Source organism: Podarcis vaucheri (genome assembly GCF_965113315.1).
Source record: "Podarcis vaucheri genome assembly, chromosome: 15".
NCBI lineage: Eukaryota > Metazoa > Chordata > Lepidosauria > Squamata > Lacertidae > Podarcis > Podarcis vaucheri.
Window position 1 is genome coordinate 1901137 of NC_138753.1, and position 19110 is coordinate 1920246.

General features: G+C 50.5%; 1 protein-coding gene across 16 annotated transcripts in view; it reads right to left on the reverse strand.

The window, feature by feature from the left end:
* The window catches only part of SEZ6 (seizure related 6 homolog), a 109512-nt gene that overhangs the window by 25077 nt on the left and 65325 nt on the right, over nt 1-19110 (reverse strand). For all 16 annotated transcript variants that reach the window (XR_014214179.1, XR_014214180.1, XR_014214181.1 and 13 more), the window contains exons 2-4: nt 12336-13061; nt 8790-8926; nt 4281-4473 (exon numbers count right to left, since the gene is read on the reverse strand). Coding sequence is in view for 2 of the 16 variants with exons in the window: in XM_082201723.1 (XP_082057849.1) it covers nt 4281-4473; nt 8790-8926; nt 12336-13061 (1056 nt within the window). In the remaining 14 variants the exon portion in view is untranslated. The remainder of the gene's footprint in view (nt 1-4280; nt 4474-8789; nt 8927-12335; nt 13062-19110) is intronic.

Here is a 19110-nt window from a genome sequence, read left to right on the forward strand (position 1 = left end):
TTAAATGTATGGCAGAAAGCAGAGAGCAGATTGGGGTGAATTTCCTACAAATTCCCCACTGAAAGAGAATCAGATTTGGCAAGGGGTGGGTACACACGCAGGGGGGGAAAACACGCTATAAATAAGTCAGAAATTAGATTATAACAAACGGGGGAAACCCTATGCAAAATGGCGTTTAATTATTTTCTGCTCTCTGGCGCCATCTGGCGTTGCATGTTTGTAGCGCATCCAAATTGTTGTTCCTTGCTGAGTTCAAGGTGTGGTGTTGTTTATTTATTAACTCATCTTGTATTTGTTATTATTAATAATAATTTATTACATTTATATACCATCTTTCCCAAGGAACCTGAGGTGCTTCTCCTCTCCCCATTTCATCCCCTTAACACCCCTGCAAGGAATGTTCAGCTGAGAGTTCAGTGCCTGGCCCCCCTGGCTGTGTGGGGATTCGAACCCTGCCTTCCTCCAGGTCCCCAGTTCTAACCACTATGCCACACTATTCATGTAAATACTGGGTGCCTAAAATGGCTCTCGCACACACCACCTCGGGAGGCGGCAGGCTCTCCTTCCTTGGAGGTTTTTAAGCAGAAGTAGGACAGCTATCCTTTAGTTGCGATTGCTGCATTGCAGGGGGTTGGTATGGATGACCTTTGGGGGCACCAACTCCATGATTCAATGATTGGGGTGAACAAATGCAAAATCAATACATCATGGCAATAACTCTCAAAATACTAGACCGTCTCAAAACATAATATGAAATGTTGTTGTGTGTGCGGGGGAAATCCTTAAAGTGAAATTAAGAGGTAGAAGTCTGGGGAAAAGAGATCAATTGTAAAAAGACACAGTTTTTCTCTACTAGTCGAAGGAAGCAAAAGCTTAATCTGGAATTAGTCTGACACCTTTTTTATAGCCAGAGAATAAATAATAAATAAATAAATATATACCGTATTTTTCGTTCTATAAGACGCACCAGACCATAAGACGCACCTAGTTTTTGGAGGAGGAAAACAAGAAAAAAAATATTCTGAATCCCAGAAGCCAGAACAGCAAGAGGGATCACTGTGCAGCGAAAGCAACGATCCCTCTTGCTGTTCTGGCTTCTGGGATAGCTGCGCAGCCTGCATTCGCTCCATAAGACGCACACACATTTCCCCTTACTTTTTAGGAGGGAAAAAGTGAGTCTTATAGAGCAAAAAATACGGTATATAAAAATATTGGGTGGTCTCTCAGCTAAGTCCTCCTCAGAACAGGCCCATTGAGATTCACAGAGCCAAACTACCAAATTCACTTCAATGGGTCTACTCTGAGTAAGGGTGGCATTGCATGTGACCCATTCCATTCATACAGCTATTTAAAAAAGCATTTTTAGATGTTTATTTCTTTAGCTACTTAAAAGCGATTTGCTGCGGATCGGAGCACAGGATTAAAGGAACAGAATTCTATTACCGGTATATTTTTTTACAGATTTTTGGGGGTAAAGGCTTTAAATATTTAACTACTTCAAGTGATTTGCTGCTACAGATTTAAATATAAATCTATGTGTATTGGGAGGGGGTTGTTAAAGGAACATCATATTATATTTATACGTACATCTTTTTTTAAAGGCTTTAAATATTTATTTCTAAATTCAAAGTGATTTAATAGAGATTTTAAATGCAAAGCTATGTGTAACAGCAATAAGGAAATAAACACATGAGCACAGCCCTATCTGGGATCGATTTTGTCTCTGAATATGACGAATGGGTTCTATGTTGCGTGTTGGTTGTTGTTATTTATTTCACTTATTTATTGCAGCGATATCCCATCTTTCATGCAAGGACCATACTGTTTTCATCTATTTTTTTTAAATCTTCACAACAACCTTGCGAGGTAGCGTTTGCAGATAGAAGGGGACAGGCCCAAGGTTATTTGTTGCTTGTTGTTGAGTCGTTTAGTCATGTCCGCCTCTTCGTGACCCCCTGGACCAGAGCACACCAGGCACTCCTGTCTTCCACTGCCTCCCGCAGTTTGGTCAAACTCATGCTGGTGGCTTCGAGAACACTGTCCAACCATCTTGTCCTATGCCGTCCCCTTCTCCTTGTGCCCTCCATCTTTCCCAACATCAGGGTCTTTTCCAGGGAGTCTTCTCTTCTCATGAGGTGGCCAAAGTACTGGAGCCTCAGCTTCAGGATCTGTCCTTCCAGGGAGCACTCAAGACTGATTTCCTTCAGAATGGAGAGGTTTGATCTTCTTGCAGTCCATGGGACTCTCAAGAGTCTCCTCCAGCACCAGAATTCAAAAGCATCCATTCTTGGCGATCAGCCTTCTTGATGGTCCAGCTAGTGATGTATGGAAGTGAGAGCTGGAGCATAAAGAGAGCTGGACCAAGGTTGTTAGAAGGTGCAAATACTCCTAACAGATTCCACTCGCCACATGTGCCGGAAGAAAGGGCACAGGCAGGGATTGATGCCAGCAGGGGCAGACTGTGGGGTCTCAAATTTCAAATTTTGCAGGACATCAAAATTCGGCTCCCGGCCACCAATCACCTTCCGTCTGACATCACAGTGACATCACACTGAGGCTCTGCACCCAGTGCGGCTGAACCGGTCACGCTCCACGAAATCCGCCTCTGGTGCCAGTTGCGAGAAAGGGGGTTGTGTGTGTGTTGGGGGATTCAGCTGTTGTGTCAGGGTGTGTCAACATTGGCGTGGCACACTGTGGGGCTGGGAGACAGGTGTGTATATATATATATATATATATCTTTCTCTCAATGCCAGCCCCCCCTCTCCCGGTGCTCCACGCAAATTACGTTAATTGCTGGGACCAATTATCTCCCCATTAAGCGAGTCTTTGGTGGGTGCCCGCTCTAACCTGCCAGCTTCGGCGATTAGCTCCGACAGCGATTAGCGTGCTCCCAATTAGCTAATTGCGCTGCAGCTGCGAGGGGGGTGGGAAGGGAATCCTGGCGCTGCCACGGCACCCGGGCTGGTGGCGTGGGCGGGCTGGTGGAGTGGCCTGCAGATCCACAGGCAGGCGGGCATCGGGTGGGAGCAGAAGGCTCCGTGAATTTCTTCGCCTGCATCTGCCAACAAGGGGGTGGGTGGGCGCAGCGAGAAAGATCGCTCCAAGAATCCTGACGTGTATATTTTGGGGCCGTGCATAAAAATAACACCCTTTCCTGCTTCTCATTCCCAGCATTTGCTGCTCAGGGGGGTCATAGTAATAATAATAATAATAATAATAATAATAATAATAATAATAATAATAATAATAATTTATTTATACCCCGCCCATCTGGCTGGGTTTCCCCAGCCACTCTGGGCAGCTTCCAATAAAACACTAAAATACAATAACCTATTAAACATTAAAAGCTTCCCTAAACAGGGCTGCCTTCAGGTGTCTTCTAAAAGTTTGGTAGTTGTTCTTCTCTTAGACATCTGGTGGGAGGGCGTTCCACAGGGCGGGCGCCACCACCGAGAAGGCCCTCTTCCTGGTTCCCTGTAACCTCACATCTCGCAGTGAGGGAACTGCCAGAAGGCCCTCAGAGCTGGACCTCAGTGTCCGGGCTGGATGATGGGGGTGGAGATGCTCCTTCAGGTCTACAGGACCGAGGCTGTTTAGGGCTTGAAAGGTCAGCACCAATACTTTTAATTGTGCTCGGAAACGTACTGGGAGCCAATGCAGGTCTTTCAAGACCGGTGTTATGTGGTCTCGGCGGCCGCTCCCAGTCACCAGTCTAGCTGCCACATTCTGGATTAGTTGTAGTTCCCGGGTCACCTTCAAAGGTAGCCCCACGTAGAGCGCATTGCATTAGTCCAAGCGGGAGATAACTAGAGCATGCACCACTCTGGCGAGACAGTCTGCGGGCAGGGAGGGTCTCATCCTGCGTACCAGATGGAGCTGGTAAACTGCTGCCCTGGACACAGACTTGACCTGGGCCTCCATGGACATCTGTGAGTCCAGAATGACTCCCAGGCTGCGCACCTTCAGGAGCACAGTTACCCCATTCAGGACCAGGGAGTAGGTTAGTCACTGGCCTGACATCAAGCTTCATGGCTGAGTCGTGACTTGAACCCTGCCCTCCCAGGTCCTAGTCCAACACTTGAACCACACAAGGCTGGGGAAAGTCCCCCCCCTTCATTTCTGGGGAAACCTTCCAGAGAGGGCAGGGGCACATGCCAGGGTTGGGCGTGGCCAGAGAGAAAAGTGGGCGTGGCAATTCAACTATGAACAAAAAAAGTCTGGGAACCACTGGTTTAGAATAAAGCAGCTGCTAGTGGTAGGTGAAGGACCTGCGCTCTCACCTTCGAACCGGAAATGAAAGGTCCCTGGATTGGCGGAAGACGGGCTCTGGAAGCGCACCACAACCTGATTGGTCGGGCCGCGGATCACCTGCCCGCGCATCAGGAAGGACTCGTTGGCCAGGGCGACGGGCTCTACGCCCCCCAGCATCTCCACGGTGACCGTCTCTCCCTCCGCAAGGCTGATGTTCTGGACCTGCAGAGAGGGAAAGAAGGAAGAAGAACTCTGAGGGTGCACAGCCAGATGTGTTAACTGGGAGGTGAGATGGGGATGGTCTACCACAGGCTAATAATAATAATAATAATAATAATAATAATAATAATAATAATAATAATATTTATTTATACCCCCCCCAGCCAAGACCGGGCTCAGGGCAGCTAACAACCAATAATAAAAACAAGTTGATTAAAATACAACTTAAAAACAAGAATAAAATACAACATTAAAACATTAAGATGCAGCCTCTTCACAGGAGGAGAAAGGAAAAAAGAAAGAGGGGGAGGGAATCAAATTGATTCCAAGCCAAAGGCCAGGTGGAACAACTCTGTCTTACAGGCCCTGCGGAAAGAGGTCAGATCCTGCAGGGCTCTGGTCTCATGAGACAGAGCGTTTCTCCAGGCTGGAGCCAGTGTTGAAAAGGCCCTGGCTCTGGTTGAGGCTAATCCTCCTTAGGGCCCGGGACCTCTAGGGTGTTGCTATTTATGGACGGGGTCCCATGAAAGGGGTCCCCTGAGTCTGTCAGGAGCTCGGCTTACACTCGAGTAGGACTCTGGTAGAGACACAGGCCCAACTGGCATGTACGCTCCCTCCTGGTCAATCGTTCGGGAGCTGCAAAAGCTTTCTGCTGCCCGAACATCACAGCGACCAATGCCAACCAACACCGTCACACTTAGGGATCCACAGAGTTTGCGCAACTTGCATAACAGACCTCAGCAACTCAGCATTTTGGCTAATCTACTTTATTTACATATAAACACACGCGGAGCACTGCAACATGGCTCCCTCTCTCTCTAGCATCAGACAGCAAAGAGCAAAGGACAATAGTCCCACTTCACGGAACACAGTAACACAAACATCCTGTCTCCGTCACTTCCCACTCTGTGGAGTCAAAACATATACAGTCATGTGATAGACAACAATCCCATGACTGCAATCAGGGAGCAGGAATTCTAACAGGGTCATCTAGTCCAACCCCCAGGAATTGCAGCGAGGGAAACCAGACAATCTCTGCTTGGAAACCTCCAAGGAAGGAGAGTCCACCAGGCCGTTCAGCTGTCGATCTGCTCTTTCTGCCAGAACGGTGTGGGTTCTTGTCTACAGGAGTCCCACCAGTGGTACAGTCAAACCTCGGTTTTCGCACGTCTCTCAGCTGCAGAACGTTTCGGAAGCCGAACGCTGAAAACCCGGAAGTGAATGCTTCCGTTTTTGAACATGCCTTGGAAATCAAACAGCACATTTCTCAATTTTCCCCGTTGAACTTGTTGACAGCCCTCTGATCCTCGGTTTTCAAAGGTTTTGGAAGTCGAACGGACTTCCGGAACGGATTACGTTCGGAAACCGAGGTTCCACTGTACAAAAAACAGGTGAACAAATCCAGAACTGGGAACCTGAATATCTGCTAAGCAGTAAATGCCTCTGAATGGCAGTTGCTGGGAATCACAAGTGGGGAGAGTTTCTATTGTGCTCCTGCTTGTGGACATGAGTTCCACAGTTTAACTACAGGCTGCCCAAATAAGTCCTTTCTATTTTTGTGTCCTGAATTCTTCCTAGCCCAACCTGGATATTGATCCTGGGACCTTCTGCATGCAAAACAATGAGCTGCAGCCCTTCCTGTGAAAAGAAAGAGCCTAGTCCTCATGATTTTTTTAAAAAAAGAAATGTTTTAAATAGGAATATAAGAAGCTGCCTTCTACTGACTGAGACCCGCGGTCCATCTAACTCAATATTCCCTACACTGACTGGCAGCAGCTCCCCAGGATTTCAGAGGGGGAATATTTCCGAGCCCCGCCTGGAGATGCTGCCAGAGTTGAACCCGGGGCCTTTTGCACGCAAAGCATATTGTTCCCGGTTGCTGCCACGTCCTCCGGTGGCGACGGCTGCATAACTTATCTTGATAAACGAGTCACTGTTGCCGTCTCTCATTAAAGTGGTGATTGTATATTAATTACGGTAATTAAACGGAGCTGCTCGGTGATAAACGGCCAAAGTCAGGAGCCTCCTTGCACTAATTACACCAAAGGTGCCCAAGATGGATCGGCAGAAGAGCCAGTGCGCCGAGACGGAGAAGGGGGAACCAGATTGTGAGTGCTGGTGGGACGGGAATCTCCCTCTCCGTGAGGTTTAGCAGGACGCGGAATGATTTATGGGAGGAGAGAGACAGGAACACGAGGAGAAAAGCCCTGGCAAGCACAGCTTGGATGTGGAGCAGGCGGTCGCTGCTCACCACACACAAAGGAAAGAAATGTAGACTCAGAAGGAACCTAGAGGTCCTCTAGACCACCCCAGCCAAACGCAGGATCTGCGAGGCAGATTGAGGAAAAGGGGAATTTGGAGGAGTGATTTTTTTTAGGGGAAGAAGTGAGGTGATTAGAGCCCTGGATAAACTCCTCCTCCTCCTCCTCCTCCTCTTCTTCTTCTTCTTCTTCTTCTTCTTCTTCTTCTTCTTCTTCTTCCCTCTCCTCAATGAATCTGCACAACAACCCTGTGAAGGGTAGGTTAGGCTGAGAGGCAGCAATGGGCCCAAAGGTCACAACCAGGAATCTTCACGGCTGAGTGGGAGGGTCTGAGTTCTGGTCTCCCAGGAGAAATTAACACCAAAATGAAGATTAATTTTAAATCCTTTTTTTAAAAAAAGTTTTTTTTTGCAAACTGATGGGAAGATGTGAAGAACCAAATATGTCTCTCTCTCTCTCTCTCTCTCTCTCTCTCTCTCTCTCTCTCTCTCTCTCATCTATCTATCTATCTATCTATGGGGGGGGGATGGAGAACCCAAGAAACTGAAATTGACCAATTCGCCTGTCCCTGGATATCACTGCTTTTGATCTTAAAAAGAAGCAACCCACCACATGGGTCCCTCTCTCGCCAGGCCCAGGTCCTGGGTGCGGATTTCGCTGCCTACACTGCAAGAATATAATGCCTACATTGGGGATGTTCCGTTCCCCAGAATGGCTCAAGGAGGTGTAAGGGCAGCATTTCAGGGAGTTGTTAATTTAGCTGCCAGGGAAGAAAAAGAGAAAAAAAGAGGAAATCTCACAGAGTCCCAATTTCACAGAAATCTCTCTCCCCCCCCCCCGGGAATTTCAGGAGTCTTTTTTACACCTCGCTGAAGATGCTCGCGACACCCCCCCTGCCCTCCCCACCAGCTAATGCTACACTGGGGAGAGTCCCCCAGTCCAGGCCGGAGGCGGTATCACGGCCGCAGGGCCCTCCGTCGGCATGTCCGCCCGCCAAGCCTCCTTCCGTGTGGGCCTAATGAAGCCCCGGGGGACGCGGCGCGGAGGGAGAAAGCAGGTATTGTCGAAATGTCGGCCAAATGCCACGTCTATCGATTTGACATTTGCTGCTGTTGCCTTTTGGGGCTGGCACGGCTGGCTGCATCCTGGAGACAAGATGTCTGTATTTGTAACGTGGCATTAGAATGCAGCCGGGGTCCCGTGTCGTCGTCCCTCCCCTCGCTTAACCCTGCAGGCGAGAAGAGGGACTCCTCTGTCTGCCGGCCTCCTTCATCTTACCAGCCCCCACCCCAGAAAAGGGGCCGAGGCTCTCTTACGGACGATAAAGGACAAAAATCTGGGGCTCAAGGAACGCAGCCCTCAGGCTACAAAATGTCCCCCATGCTTGCTGGAGAATCTAAAAAACACACCCTCTAAATCCATCCAGAATTTTGTCCTGGGTCTTGAGGACCTGTTTCTCCTAAAGGGTTCTTTGCAGACGGAGGTTTCAGCCAGGAACAGGTGTAATTCACACGGAATCACTGAAGTCAACTCTTCATTCAAAGAAACAAGTATAACAACTCGTCCCAGTAAATCTCGCCCGGAGGAGGCAGTTTGGGGGGCTGAAGGTCCCCGTCTTCCCACAGTTCCCGAAGTCTTTTGCTCTCCCGGATCCTTCTCAAGCAGTCTGAGACTATGCCCCTACATGCCACTCTCTGCTCCTCCCTCTTCACACCTCTTCTGGTCCTGGGAGACCAGCGAAAAGGGGAGCTTGTCACTGTAGGAGGGGGGAACCCCCTAGTTTGTTCAGGCTCCACTCTGCCTCTTGGCTTCCCTCCCCTTCAGCCTCCGCTTCTGCCTCTGATTCTGCACTGCTCTCTGCCCCAGCCTCTTCCTGCTCACCAAACCCTGCTGCCTCTTCACCTTCGGACACCTCCTCTTCCCAGTCCGCTCCCTCTTCTCCCTCTGACCACTCACCCTCCTCCCACCACCCCTCCCCTGGCCCTGAGCCTTCTCCCCTTCTCCCTGGCTGCATCCCGCCAGGTCATGACAGCTACCAGGCTGGGTTCAACGACTCACCCGGATCTCGACGCCGTAACCAGGGTACACAGAGATGGTGTAGGTGCAGTCAAGGGTCCCCCCTTCGTACGGGATGCCAGAGGGGAGGGGAGAGGCCAGCGAGCCTTTGGGGCCAGTGAGGTTCCAGCTGCAGGGACCTATGGGCAAAGAGGGCAAAATATTAGACAAAGGAAGGAGCACTGCTAAGTTCCACTTTCCTCTGATCTCCCCGTCACAGCCAGCCCCAAAAGCCTTCTCCTGCCCTAGATGGGGGCATAAGACCTTCATAAGAGCCTGCTGGATCTGGCCAGTACCAACCAGTTGCCCTCAAGCAGGACCTGAGTGCGAGAGAAACTCTCCCCTCCTGTGGTTTCTAGCAATGGGTATTCAGAAGGATCATGGCTAGTAGCCCTTCACAGGCCTCTCCTCCTCCAGAAACTCGTCTCAGCCTCTTTTGAAGCTATCTAGGTTGGCGACCAACACTGCCTCCTGTGGCAGGGAGTTCCACAGTCTAACTCTGTGCTACATGAAGGACTCAATCTTCCAGCATTTGGTTTTATCGTCGGCCCATGTCGCAAGCTTTTTTCCATACGGCAGTTGCTCCATCCTCTTGATCATCTGAGGTGGGGGCAAAATGGTGCCCTCCTCCTCCAAATAAACAGGCACCTGCTTTATACTGAGTCTGTCCACTGAGCTATCGAGCTCAGCACTGCCTACACTGACTGGCAGCAGCTCTCCAGGGTCTCAGGGAGAGAGGAGGGTCTCTTTCCCATCACCTGTGACCTGATCGTTTTAACTGGAGATGCTTCTAGGGGCTTCCATAATCTGCCCTAATACTAAGTCAGATCACTGGCCCACTGAGATCAGTATTGTCCACACTGACCGGCAGCAGCTATCTCCAGCGTTTCAAGGCAGAGGGGTCTTATCCCAGCCCTGCGTGGAGATTTCAGTGGAGACTGAAGCTGGAACCTTCTGCATGTGAAGCGGCCGCTCTACCAATCAGCTCCAGCTCCTCCATCTAAAGGTAAAAACAAGATCCCAGTCCTCAGGCTTCTGAATTAAGGGCTGCACACAAGGCACACAGGAAGCTGCCATAAATGAGATCAGACCATTGTTCCATCTGGCTCAGTTGTCTGCACTGGCTGGCAGCAGTGGTTCTCCAGGGTTTCAGACAGGGGAACGGAGATCTTCTGCAAAATAGATGCTCTAACCACTGTGCCCTGTGGTCCTGATTTTCCAATCTCATTACAACCAGAGTTGTGCAGGATAACTTTTCTGTAATACGTAAGTTGTGTGTGTGTGTGTGTGTGTGTGTGTGTGTGTGTGCAGAATCCCATTTGCATTTCCTGCTTCAGGCCCCGGAACCTTCCTGGCCCCGCTCCAAGCAGGGCAGACCCCTTTGAACGTCAATCTCTCACTGCTCCTTTCATTACAGAAAGAAAACAGAAAAACCCAAGCCCTGCCTTCCGGCTATTTCCTACACTCCAATCCATAATTAATTCCATTGTTGTTCCCTAAACGGTTTCCCTGACAATTAAAACGGCATTCTTCCGGAGACCTGGGATGGCTGGGTCAAAGCCAAGCACTTTTAAAATTTAGGTAGCTCAGCTCCCGACGGCTCAGATCTAACGCCTGGCAACGCCGAAGATCTGAGCAAGCTGGCCTCTCCGACTGAGCCAAAGCATTCACTGGGGATATTTCAGGTCAAGGATGGGGGGGGGGGCGACATTTGCAGCCCCATCACCTCTCCCCATTGGCCACGCTGCTTCCTGGAAGTTGTGGGGATGGGGTCTGGCAACATACTTTTCTTCTGCCCCAACCTACTTCACAGGGCTGTTGTGACAATGATTGTTAGGAGCAAGCCAGCAATAAATCACACGGAGTAAGTGAAGTTAACTTTTTATTGGAAGAAACAGGATCTGCTCGGGAGTGCCAGGCCTAATGAACACAGTGACTCTTCTTCAAATCGGAGACGGGGTCTGCATGAATCCAGACCCTATTCTGCCCCTTTTCATGCCTCTTCTGGTTCTGGGAGACCAAAGGGGAGAGGAGCTTGTTGCAGCAGGAGGGGGAGACACCCGTGCCTCTTCACAAGCCTGACCCATCTCTGCCCCTTGGCCTTTCTCCTGCTTCAAATTCTGCCTCTGATTCTGGACTTATCTCTTAAACGGCCTCGGCCCAGTATACCTGAAGGAGTGTCCCCATCCCCATCGTTCTGCCCGGACACCGAGGTCCAGCGCCAAGGGCCTTCTGGGGGGTTCCCTCAATGCGAGAAGCCAAGTTACAGGGAACCAGGCAGAGGGCCTTCTCTGTGGTGGCACCAGCCCTGTGGAACGCCCTCCCACTAGATGTCAACGAAATAAACAACTATATGACATTTAGAAGACATCTGAAGACAGTCCTGTTTAGGGAAGTTTTCAATGACTGATGCTTTAGTGTATTTTTAATCTTTTGATGGAAGACGCCCAGAGTGGCTGGGGAAACCCAGCCAGATGGGCAGGGTAGAAATAATTGATGATGATGATGATGAAGAAGAAGGCTCAGAGCCAGGGGAGTGGTGGCGGGATGACAATGAGTGGTCAGAGGGAGAAGACTGGGAGGAGGAAATGTCGGCAGCAGGAGAGGTGACAGGGTTTGGTGAGCAGGAAGAGGCTGGGACAGAGAGCAGTGCAGAATCAGAGGATGGAGTGGAGGTTGGTCCATAGGCAGAGTGGAGGCCGGCTGCTGAAGAATCCAGGGATCCTCTGTCTTCTGATACAACCAGCTCCCTTCCTGGTCTCCGAGAACTTGGAGAGAAATGAAATGGCCAGAGCAGAGGGTGCTTGTGTGCAGACTATTTGGGGAAGACCCTGGAGAAGAGGAGGAGTCCTTGTGGGCCTTCAGTCCTCGCAACTATGTCATTTTGGCGAGATCTCCCAGAAAGCGTTGCTGAGACCACTAGGCCTGAGCTGTGGCTTGCTTCCTCGAATAAAGAATTCACTGGCCTTGGGTGACTTATTGTTTAGTTGCTGCCTACACCTGACTCCGGGATGCGGGTGGCGCTGTGGGTTGCTGATCAGAAGGTCGGTGGTTCGAATCTCCACGACGGGGTGAGCTCCCATTGCTCGGTCCCTGCTCCTGCCCACCTAGCAGTTCAAAAGCATGTCAAAGTGCAAGTAGAAAAATAGGTACCACTCTGGCGGGAAGGTAAACGGCGTTTCCGTGCGCTGCTCTGGTTCGCCAGAAGCGGCTTAGTCATGCTGGCCACATGACCTGGAAGCTGTACGCCGGCTCCCTTGACCAGTAAAGCGAGATGAGCGTCGCAACCCCCGAGTCGATCACGACTGAACCTAATGGTCAGGGGTCCCTTTACCTTTAAGGAAAAGTGGGACATTCCGGGATCAAATCAGTAACCGGGACGGCTTCTCTAAATCAGGGACGTCCCTGAAAAATAGGGCCACTTTTAGGGTCTTCCCTTGGGGTTTCCCAGCTATTAACCCCCACCATTCCTCTGGGACCAACCAGTCCGTGACCCTTGCCCTTTTTTATTCCTCTCCTCCACTGCTTCACCCAACGTGCGTCACCCACCTGCACCCAGAATGGACGTGATGACGGTTGTGGTCTTGATGGTGGTTGTGGCTGTCTCCTCCTCCTCGCCGGATACCTGCCTGGGCGTGGTCACTTCCGGTTGTGCGGTGGGGGCAGCGGCCGTGCCCGGAGTGCCACCGGAAAATGCATCGGTGGTGGCTGGGTCCGAGGCACCCAGACCGGTCTGGAAACCCAGCACAGGGGTGACCGGTGGCTGCGTGCGGCCGGAGTGCGGGCCGGATTTAGCCCACGGCACCAGCCGCCCCATGGCTGTGGTCAGGAGGTCTGTGGTGAAGGCTGGCTTGGCCATCTCGGGGGTCCTCTCCACGTCCTTCCCTTCGGCCTTCCCACCCGCCAGGGTCGTGGGGGACACGGTGGTCATGGGCGGCGTGGTGGGCGGCCCGGTGGCGGCGTGGGAGAGAGCAGGGCGGCCGTCTTGGTCAGCCAGGTTGCTTGTGGGGACCGGACCGAGGTCAGCATCCGGAAGGACAGGCCCCGGACCCACGAGGCCGGCAGCCAGGAAGGGAATCTGGCGCAGGTAATCTTTCTTGAGGAGGGGCTCGTGGAGAAAGTCATCCAGGAGAGGGTGGTGGTTGAGGAGCTTCAGGGTGGGCGCCGTAGTGACAAAGTGGGCCTCACGCTCTGGCTCATCGGGGGTGGGGGGCACCGTGGGCTCCCCATCAGCCTCAGAGACCCCCGGCCTGTCGGGCTCCGCGGCGGAGAGTCCTGGGTGCGAGAGAGAGAGAGAGAAAGATCGCCGATGAAGGTTATTTGCTGCAACTGGTGCAAAAGCTACAGCCATCGCTGACCTGGGAAAGCCTGGCCATTATTATTGTTATTGTTTCTGTTTATTTATATCCTGCCTTTCCCCCAAACAGGTAAGATACAAAACTATAAAGGAGAATAGTTAAAATGTGTAATAAAATCAAAACAAAATGAAAATCAAATCAATTGAAATACAGTCATACCTCGGGTTACAGACGCTTTGGGTTGTGCGATTTTGGGTGGCGCACTGTGCCGAACCCAGAAGTACTGGAACAAGTCTCGCTTTGCACATGTGCGGAAGTGCCGAATTGCAACCTGCGCATGCGCAGATGCGGTGCTGCGGGTTGTGAACGCTTCAGGGTTGCAAATGTGCTTCCTGCACAGATCACTTTCACAACCCGAGTGTCCACTGTACAGATACAGTGGTACCTCGGGTTACAGATGCTTCAGGTTATAGACGCTTCAGGTTACAGACTCCACTAACCCAGAAATAGTACCTCAGGTTAAGAACTCTGCTTCAGGATTAGAACAGAAATCGTGCGGCAGCAGGAGGCCCCATTAGCTAAAGTGGTACCTCAGGTTAAGAACGGTTTCAGGTTAAGAACGGACCTCCAGAACGAATTAAGTAGTAGAAGCAGCAACAGCACTATTAAAAGTCCTTTCCTTAAAAAACGGCCCGTTTCCAAAGACCAGTCAGAATAAAGCCAATTTCCCCTGCTAGCAGAGGAACAGCAAGGAGGGAGGCAGCTTGACTTCTCTAGGCAGGGAGTTCCAGAGTTGCCTGGGTGCGGCCACCACTGAGACGGCTCTTGGTTACTTCAAGACTGGATCACTGCAGTGGGATCTGTGTGGATCTTTCCTTGCGCCTGACTGGAACTCCCTGCCCAGAGGGGCCTCTTGTTCTTCTTTTATCTATAAGCAAATTCAGTGCTTTTTTTCTGCGGGGGTACGCAGGGGTACGCATACCCCCAAACATTTTTGTGAATCTAAGCTTGGCCTCTTTGAGGGGCGGTACTTCAATATGAGTAGTAAAATGAGAGTACCCCTAAACATTTTTTTCTTAAAAAAGCACTGAGCAAATTTATACCCCTGCCTCTTCCCCTCTAAAAAAAAAAAACAAAACAGAGGCTGCAAAGAGGCAAAAAATGGGGGGGGGGCAGTAACCATCTAATTATCGTTTTGTGATCAGCAGAGCAGCAATTAAAAAACCGCATTGATTTTTAAAGCTGGGCCCGAACAAAAAGAACTGACAGCAGAATCTTTCTTTCTGAAAAGCAGCAGGAACGATCAGCAAAAGTTTGCTGGGGAAAGTCGTACGGGTGGTTTTTATGCTGCCCCTTCAATCATCTTTCTTCCCAGGGAATATGAATAGCGAAGGAGGAGAAAGTCATTAAAAATGACAGCAGGGACCCCGGTAGAGAGAGGGGCAGCTTAAACACCCTGCGGAAGAGAAATCCACAGCTGGGTGCCCCTGCAGCAATTGGCTGGGGGCGAGAACCTGAGGCCCAGGACCCAGATGCAGCCCCCCAGGACACCCTCTCTGGTCTTGGGGACCCTCCCCAGGCCACTGCCCTCGCAAGGACCCTCTCCACCACCTCTTTCCATGTGTTTTTGCCGGGATGGAGGACAGAGAGAAAGGAGGGACGTGCAAGAAGCAGCTGATGGTTTGGAAAGTGAACTATTGTTCTGGCCATTTTTGGCCCTGGTTCCCAGCCCCGGCATGTGGCCCCCCAAAGGTCATTCAGAAGCAAATGTGGCCCTTGGATGAAAAAGCCCCCTCCCCCCAAAGCAGTGAAAAGAAAGCCATCACTGATCACCTTTTGCAAGGCAGTAGTGGCGCGGGGAATGTAAGAGCCCCAGCTGCCAATCTTATAGTCAAGGGTCTATATATTCATATTCCGAAAATGACGTTGGTTTCTGCAGGAAGGCAGGGGAAGAAGTCCAGATTGTACAATGATGGAGTTGTAGCATAGGGTCCTCTAGAGTCATCTAGTCCAACAATGCAGGAATCACAGCGAAGAGAGACAGGTGGCATTTGCACTCTGCACATGCCCCTGGGGCACACTTCTTCCAAGTCAAACTTATTATTATTATTGTTTAGGTTTGTTTTTAAAAGAAGCAGAGGGGGTGGGTGCAGAAGCCGCGAGCCACGAATGCTATCTGCACGCTGCAGGCGTCAACTGGTTTAAGCAGGCAGGTCCCCCCGTGGGGCGCTTTGCCTCGGCTCCCGCACATTATCTCCCCGCTAAGCCAGGCACGCGGCGGCATTTAGGAGCTGTTAGGCTTATTGCTAGACTGCTTTCATTAGCCCGTAATGAGCCATCAAAAATGCCTCCCTGGTGGACTGGCCTCGTTCGGATGAATGGGGCAGGCGCCCGGGGAGAGCCGCGTGGCACCGTCACTCCCGACCGGAAGCCCCCCTCCTGCTGCAGATCGAGAAAGTTGGAGGGTACCCCAGGGTCATCTAGACCAACCCCCTGGAATCTCAGCACGCGGTCTCTCCTCCAAGCTGAAACCATAACAGACCCTGCTTAGCTTCACAAATGTGCCAGCGGTTTTATGGCTGCACCATCAGCCTGTTCTGACAGTGGCTGACCGGATGTCCTTAATGGGAAACCAGCAATCAGGATCCGATCACAAGAGCCACTCTCCCCTCCCTGTGGTTTCCAGCAGCTGGCCTTTGGGAGGATTGCTGCCTCCGACTGCAGACAGGGTGGTCTAGTGGTTAGAGTGTCAGGCTAGGACCTGGGAGAGACCAGGGTTCAAATCCCTCACCCGGCCATGAACCACGATGTCTGTAGTCATTCTCTCTTTCTTTGTCTAACCTACCTCACAGGGTGGATGTGGGGATTAAACGAGGAGGTCCAGAACCATGCATCCTACCTCATGCTCCTTGGAGAAAATTGTGGGATATAAATGTGTGGGATGTGGAACACAAGAGCAGTCAAGTACAACATTCCTAGAGTGAACATGTTTACACATGGGGAGGAATGTTTGTCCAGCCAGCAGGTCAACTTCCTGTTTCCTTCTGGGCTGGGACAGACTTCCTCTGCATGTGACTAGAGGTGGGCGTGGCCTCACCTGTGCAGGTAACGACAAAAGCACAGGGCAGGGCAGCCATCTCTCCCTCTTTGACTACATGCATCGAAGCAGCAACATCTGCTTAGCCAAAGATGCTCTTTTGGCTCCAGCCCAGGGAGGACAAAGGAACTGTCTCCTTATGAGATAGTTTCCAGGTGTATGTTACTTTTCTAAGCTAAGTCTGCCTTCTGGGAGCCGATTGTGAACAGAATGTGAGTGAGTAAACTCTTTTTATACTTTTATAGAAGACTGTGTCGTGTCTTATCTTTTATGAGGGAATAAGGGGAAAATACCAGAACAGTTATTATAGAGGCTTTAGCGGACCTGAGCAAACGCATCCGCTGAGTTTAAAAAGGGGAATGTTACTCTGCTAAATTGTGAACTTGTTAACACAAATTGGAAAGGCTATAACCAAACAATATGTCCTCTCCTGCATCCCTGAACATTCCCACAATAAATGCAATAAATCCATCCATCCAAGGATTCCATTTGCCTCTGCAGCCTCCAGTTCTTCCTGTGTCGAAGTGTGGGCTGTAAATGCCTCAAGACCAGGGCGTTCTCTTCTTGGCAAATTATTTATTTTAGAGTATTTTTTGTTTTTACCTGGCCGACCCCATAATGGCCCAGGGCAGGTTATGACAATGGAATCTACCACGATAAACCAAAACAAAAAATATATAAAACACACCCACCCACACCCCAAAACCCTCCTCCAAAATGGAACAGATTCAGCCAAGGAGGTGGTTCGCACAAAAGAAAACAGTTTAGCCATCAAAGGCTGGGGGGAGATAATGGTGTCTCCAGCAGATGCTGCAAGCTGTACAATGAAGGTGATCGATGCCCCTCCATTATGGAGAACATGCATAGTGAAGGCACTTTAAACATTATTATTAGGGCTGCTATTAACAACAACAATAATTACAATATAATTTCAGGGTGCAAATCTCAAGCTTCGTCCTTGTCACTCACCCGCTGCAAAATGGATCTCCTAAGTCAGGCTTCCTCAAACTCGGCCCTCCAGATATTTTTGGCCTACAACTCCCATGATCCCTAGCTAGCAGGACCAGTGGTCAGGGATCATGGGAGTTGTAGTCCAAAACATCTGGAGGGCCGAGGTTGAGGAAGCCTGGCCTAAGTCTTGAGTTGTCGACTGACCGGGAAAAAAGTGCCCAGTCTGCTCTTGTGCTTTTAAGAGTACCAGGATGGGCCTGAAGAATAATGGAATCACAGAGCTGTAGAACTGGAAGGGACCTCTGAGGGGCATCTAGTCCAACCCCCTGCAAAGAATCCCTGACGGGTGGCCACCCAGCCTCCCATGAAGTAGAGGATCTTACAAGAAACTCCCTTCCCTTGTCAAAAAGCTCAGAAAGTTCCTCCTAATGTTGTGCCAGCATCTCCTTCCTTGTACAGTGGTACCTTGGCTCTCAAACTTCATCCGTTCCAGAAGTCCGTTCCAAAACCAAAGCGTTCCAAAACCAAGGCACGCTTTCCCATCGAAAGTAATGCAAAACGGATTAATCCATTCCAGACTTTTAAAAACAACCCCTAAAACAGCAATTTTAATGTGAATTTTACTAACTAACGAGGCCATCGATCCATAAAACAAAAGCAATAAACAGTGTACTGAAGTCACGCAATCAGTCCACCAGCAGCTGAACTTCCACACAGTCACAACAACAAAACGAAAAAGAGCCGCAAAAACAAAAGTGCAAAATGAATAGCAAAAACAGACAGGCCTTCAAATCGGAACTCAAATCGGAAGCAGGGCACTCAAAACAGAGTATGTTCGGCTTCTGGAAAAGGTTCGCAAACCGGAACTGAGCAGTGTACAGAAATGCACATACCACAGTTACGGGTTCATATAAATTCCCATATTAGCGAAAGCAACACACAAAATGGCATCAAATTTGGGGAAATGTAAATATGAGGGGAAACATGCTTTGCAGATGCAGGTAGATCAGGCAAAACTGGCTACAAAAATGTGTCTTGCTGGGAGAAATCTGCACCGAAATGCTGACGAATTTTCACAAGGACTTTTAAAAAAACAACACATCACAAACTGAAGCAGAGAGCCGAAAACGAGCACCCAAAATGGGCAGGTTCGCCTATGGGCGTGGGGGACTTCGCTCCATCCATTTGAATGGGCATGGCTCTGAGCAGAACGTAATTGCCTCCCGCCCAGCGTTTCTACCTGACAACCCCGTTTCCAAGAGACACCCACACGGCCCCCGCAAGATGGAGCGTCGTAAACCGCAGCCAGCTCTGAAGAGGCTTAATTGCCTCTTCAAAGGGGCAGCCGCAGTCGTAATTAATCCGCCTCACGTTAAGTCTTGCTTTACATTCTAATTGGCAGTGCAATGCCATCTGGATCGGTGCCTGGACCCCTCACACCTGGGGAGGGAGACGGCAAGGAGGACAAAGGCACAGACCAAAAGTTCATATTATTATTATTATTATTATGGGGCCCCCAGAGGCCATGGAGCCGGGTCTGCGGGCTGCCAGCAGGCCTGGCAAGAGTCCTGGTCTCCTTTGTGTCCAGCTATCCTTTGAAGTTCATCTCATTCAGGGGTGTGGCCCTTTGAGTGCCTCTGCCTGGCCCTCGGCAATCTCTCCAGGCCATACCTCCTGCCTAGCCACACCCCTCTCTCCAGGCCACGCCCCCACCACTCCTGATTTGACGCCTCCTGACTTGTTGCTTGCCCGGCTGGCACCAGAGACAAACGGGTCCACTGGGTATAAAGCAGCTTCCTACATTCCAATATTAAACAGTGGAACAGCCTGCCACAAGATGGCAGGGAGGCAGTTCAGTCACATCTGGGGCGGGGGGGGGCTTCAGTTCCCCCCAACCACAGCCAAACCTTTACAGACCCTGGAACTCACCAGCCAAGCGACTTGCTTTCCTTCCTCGGAGGTTTATAAACCAAGGTCA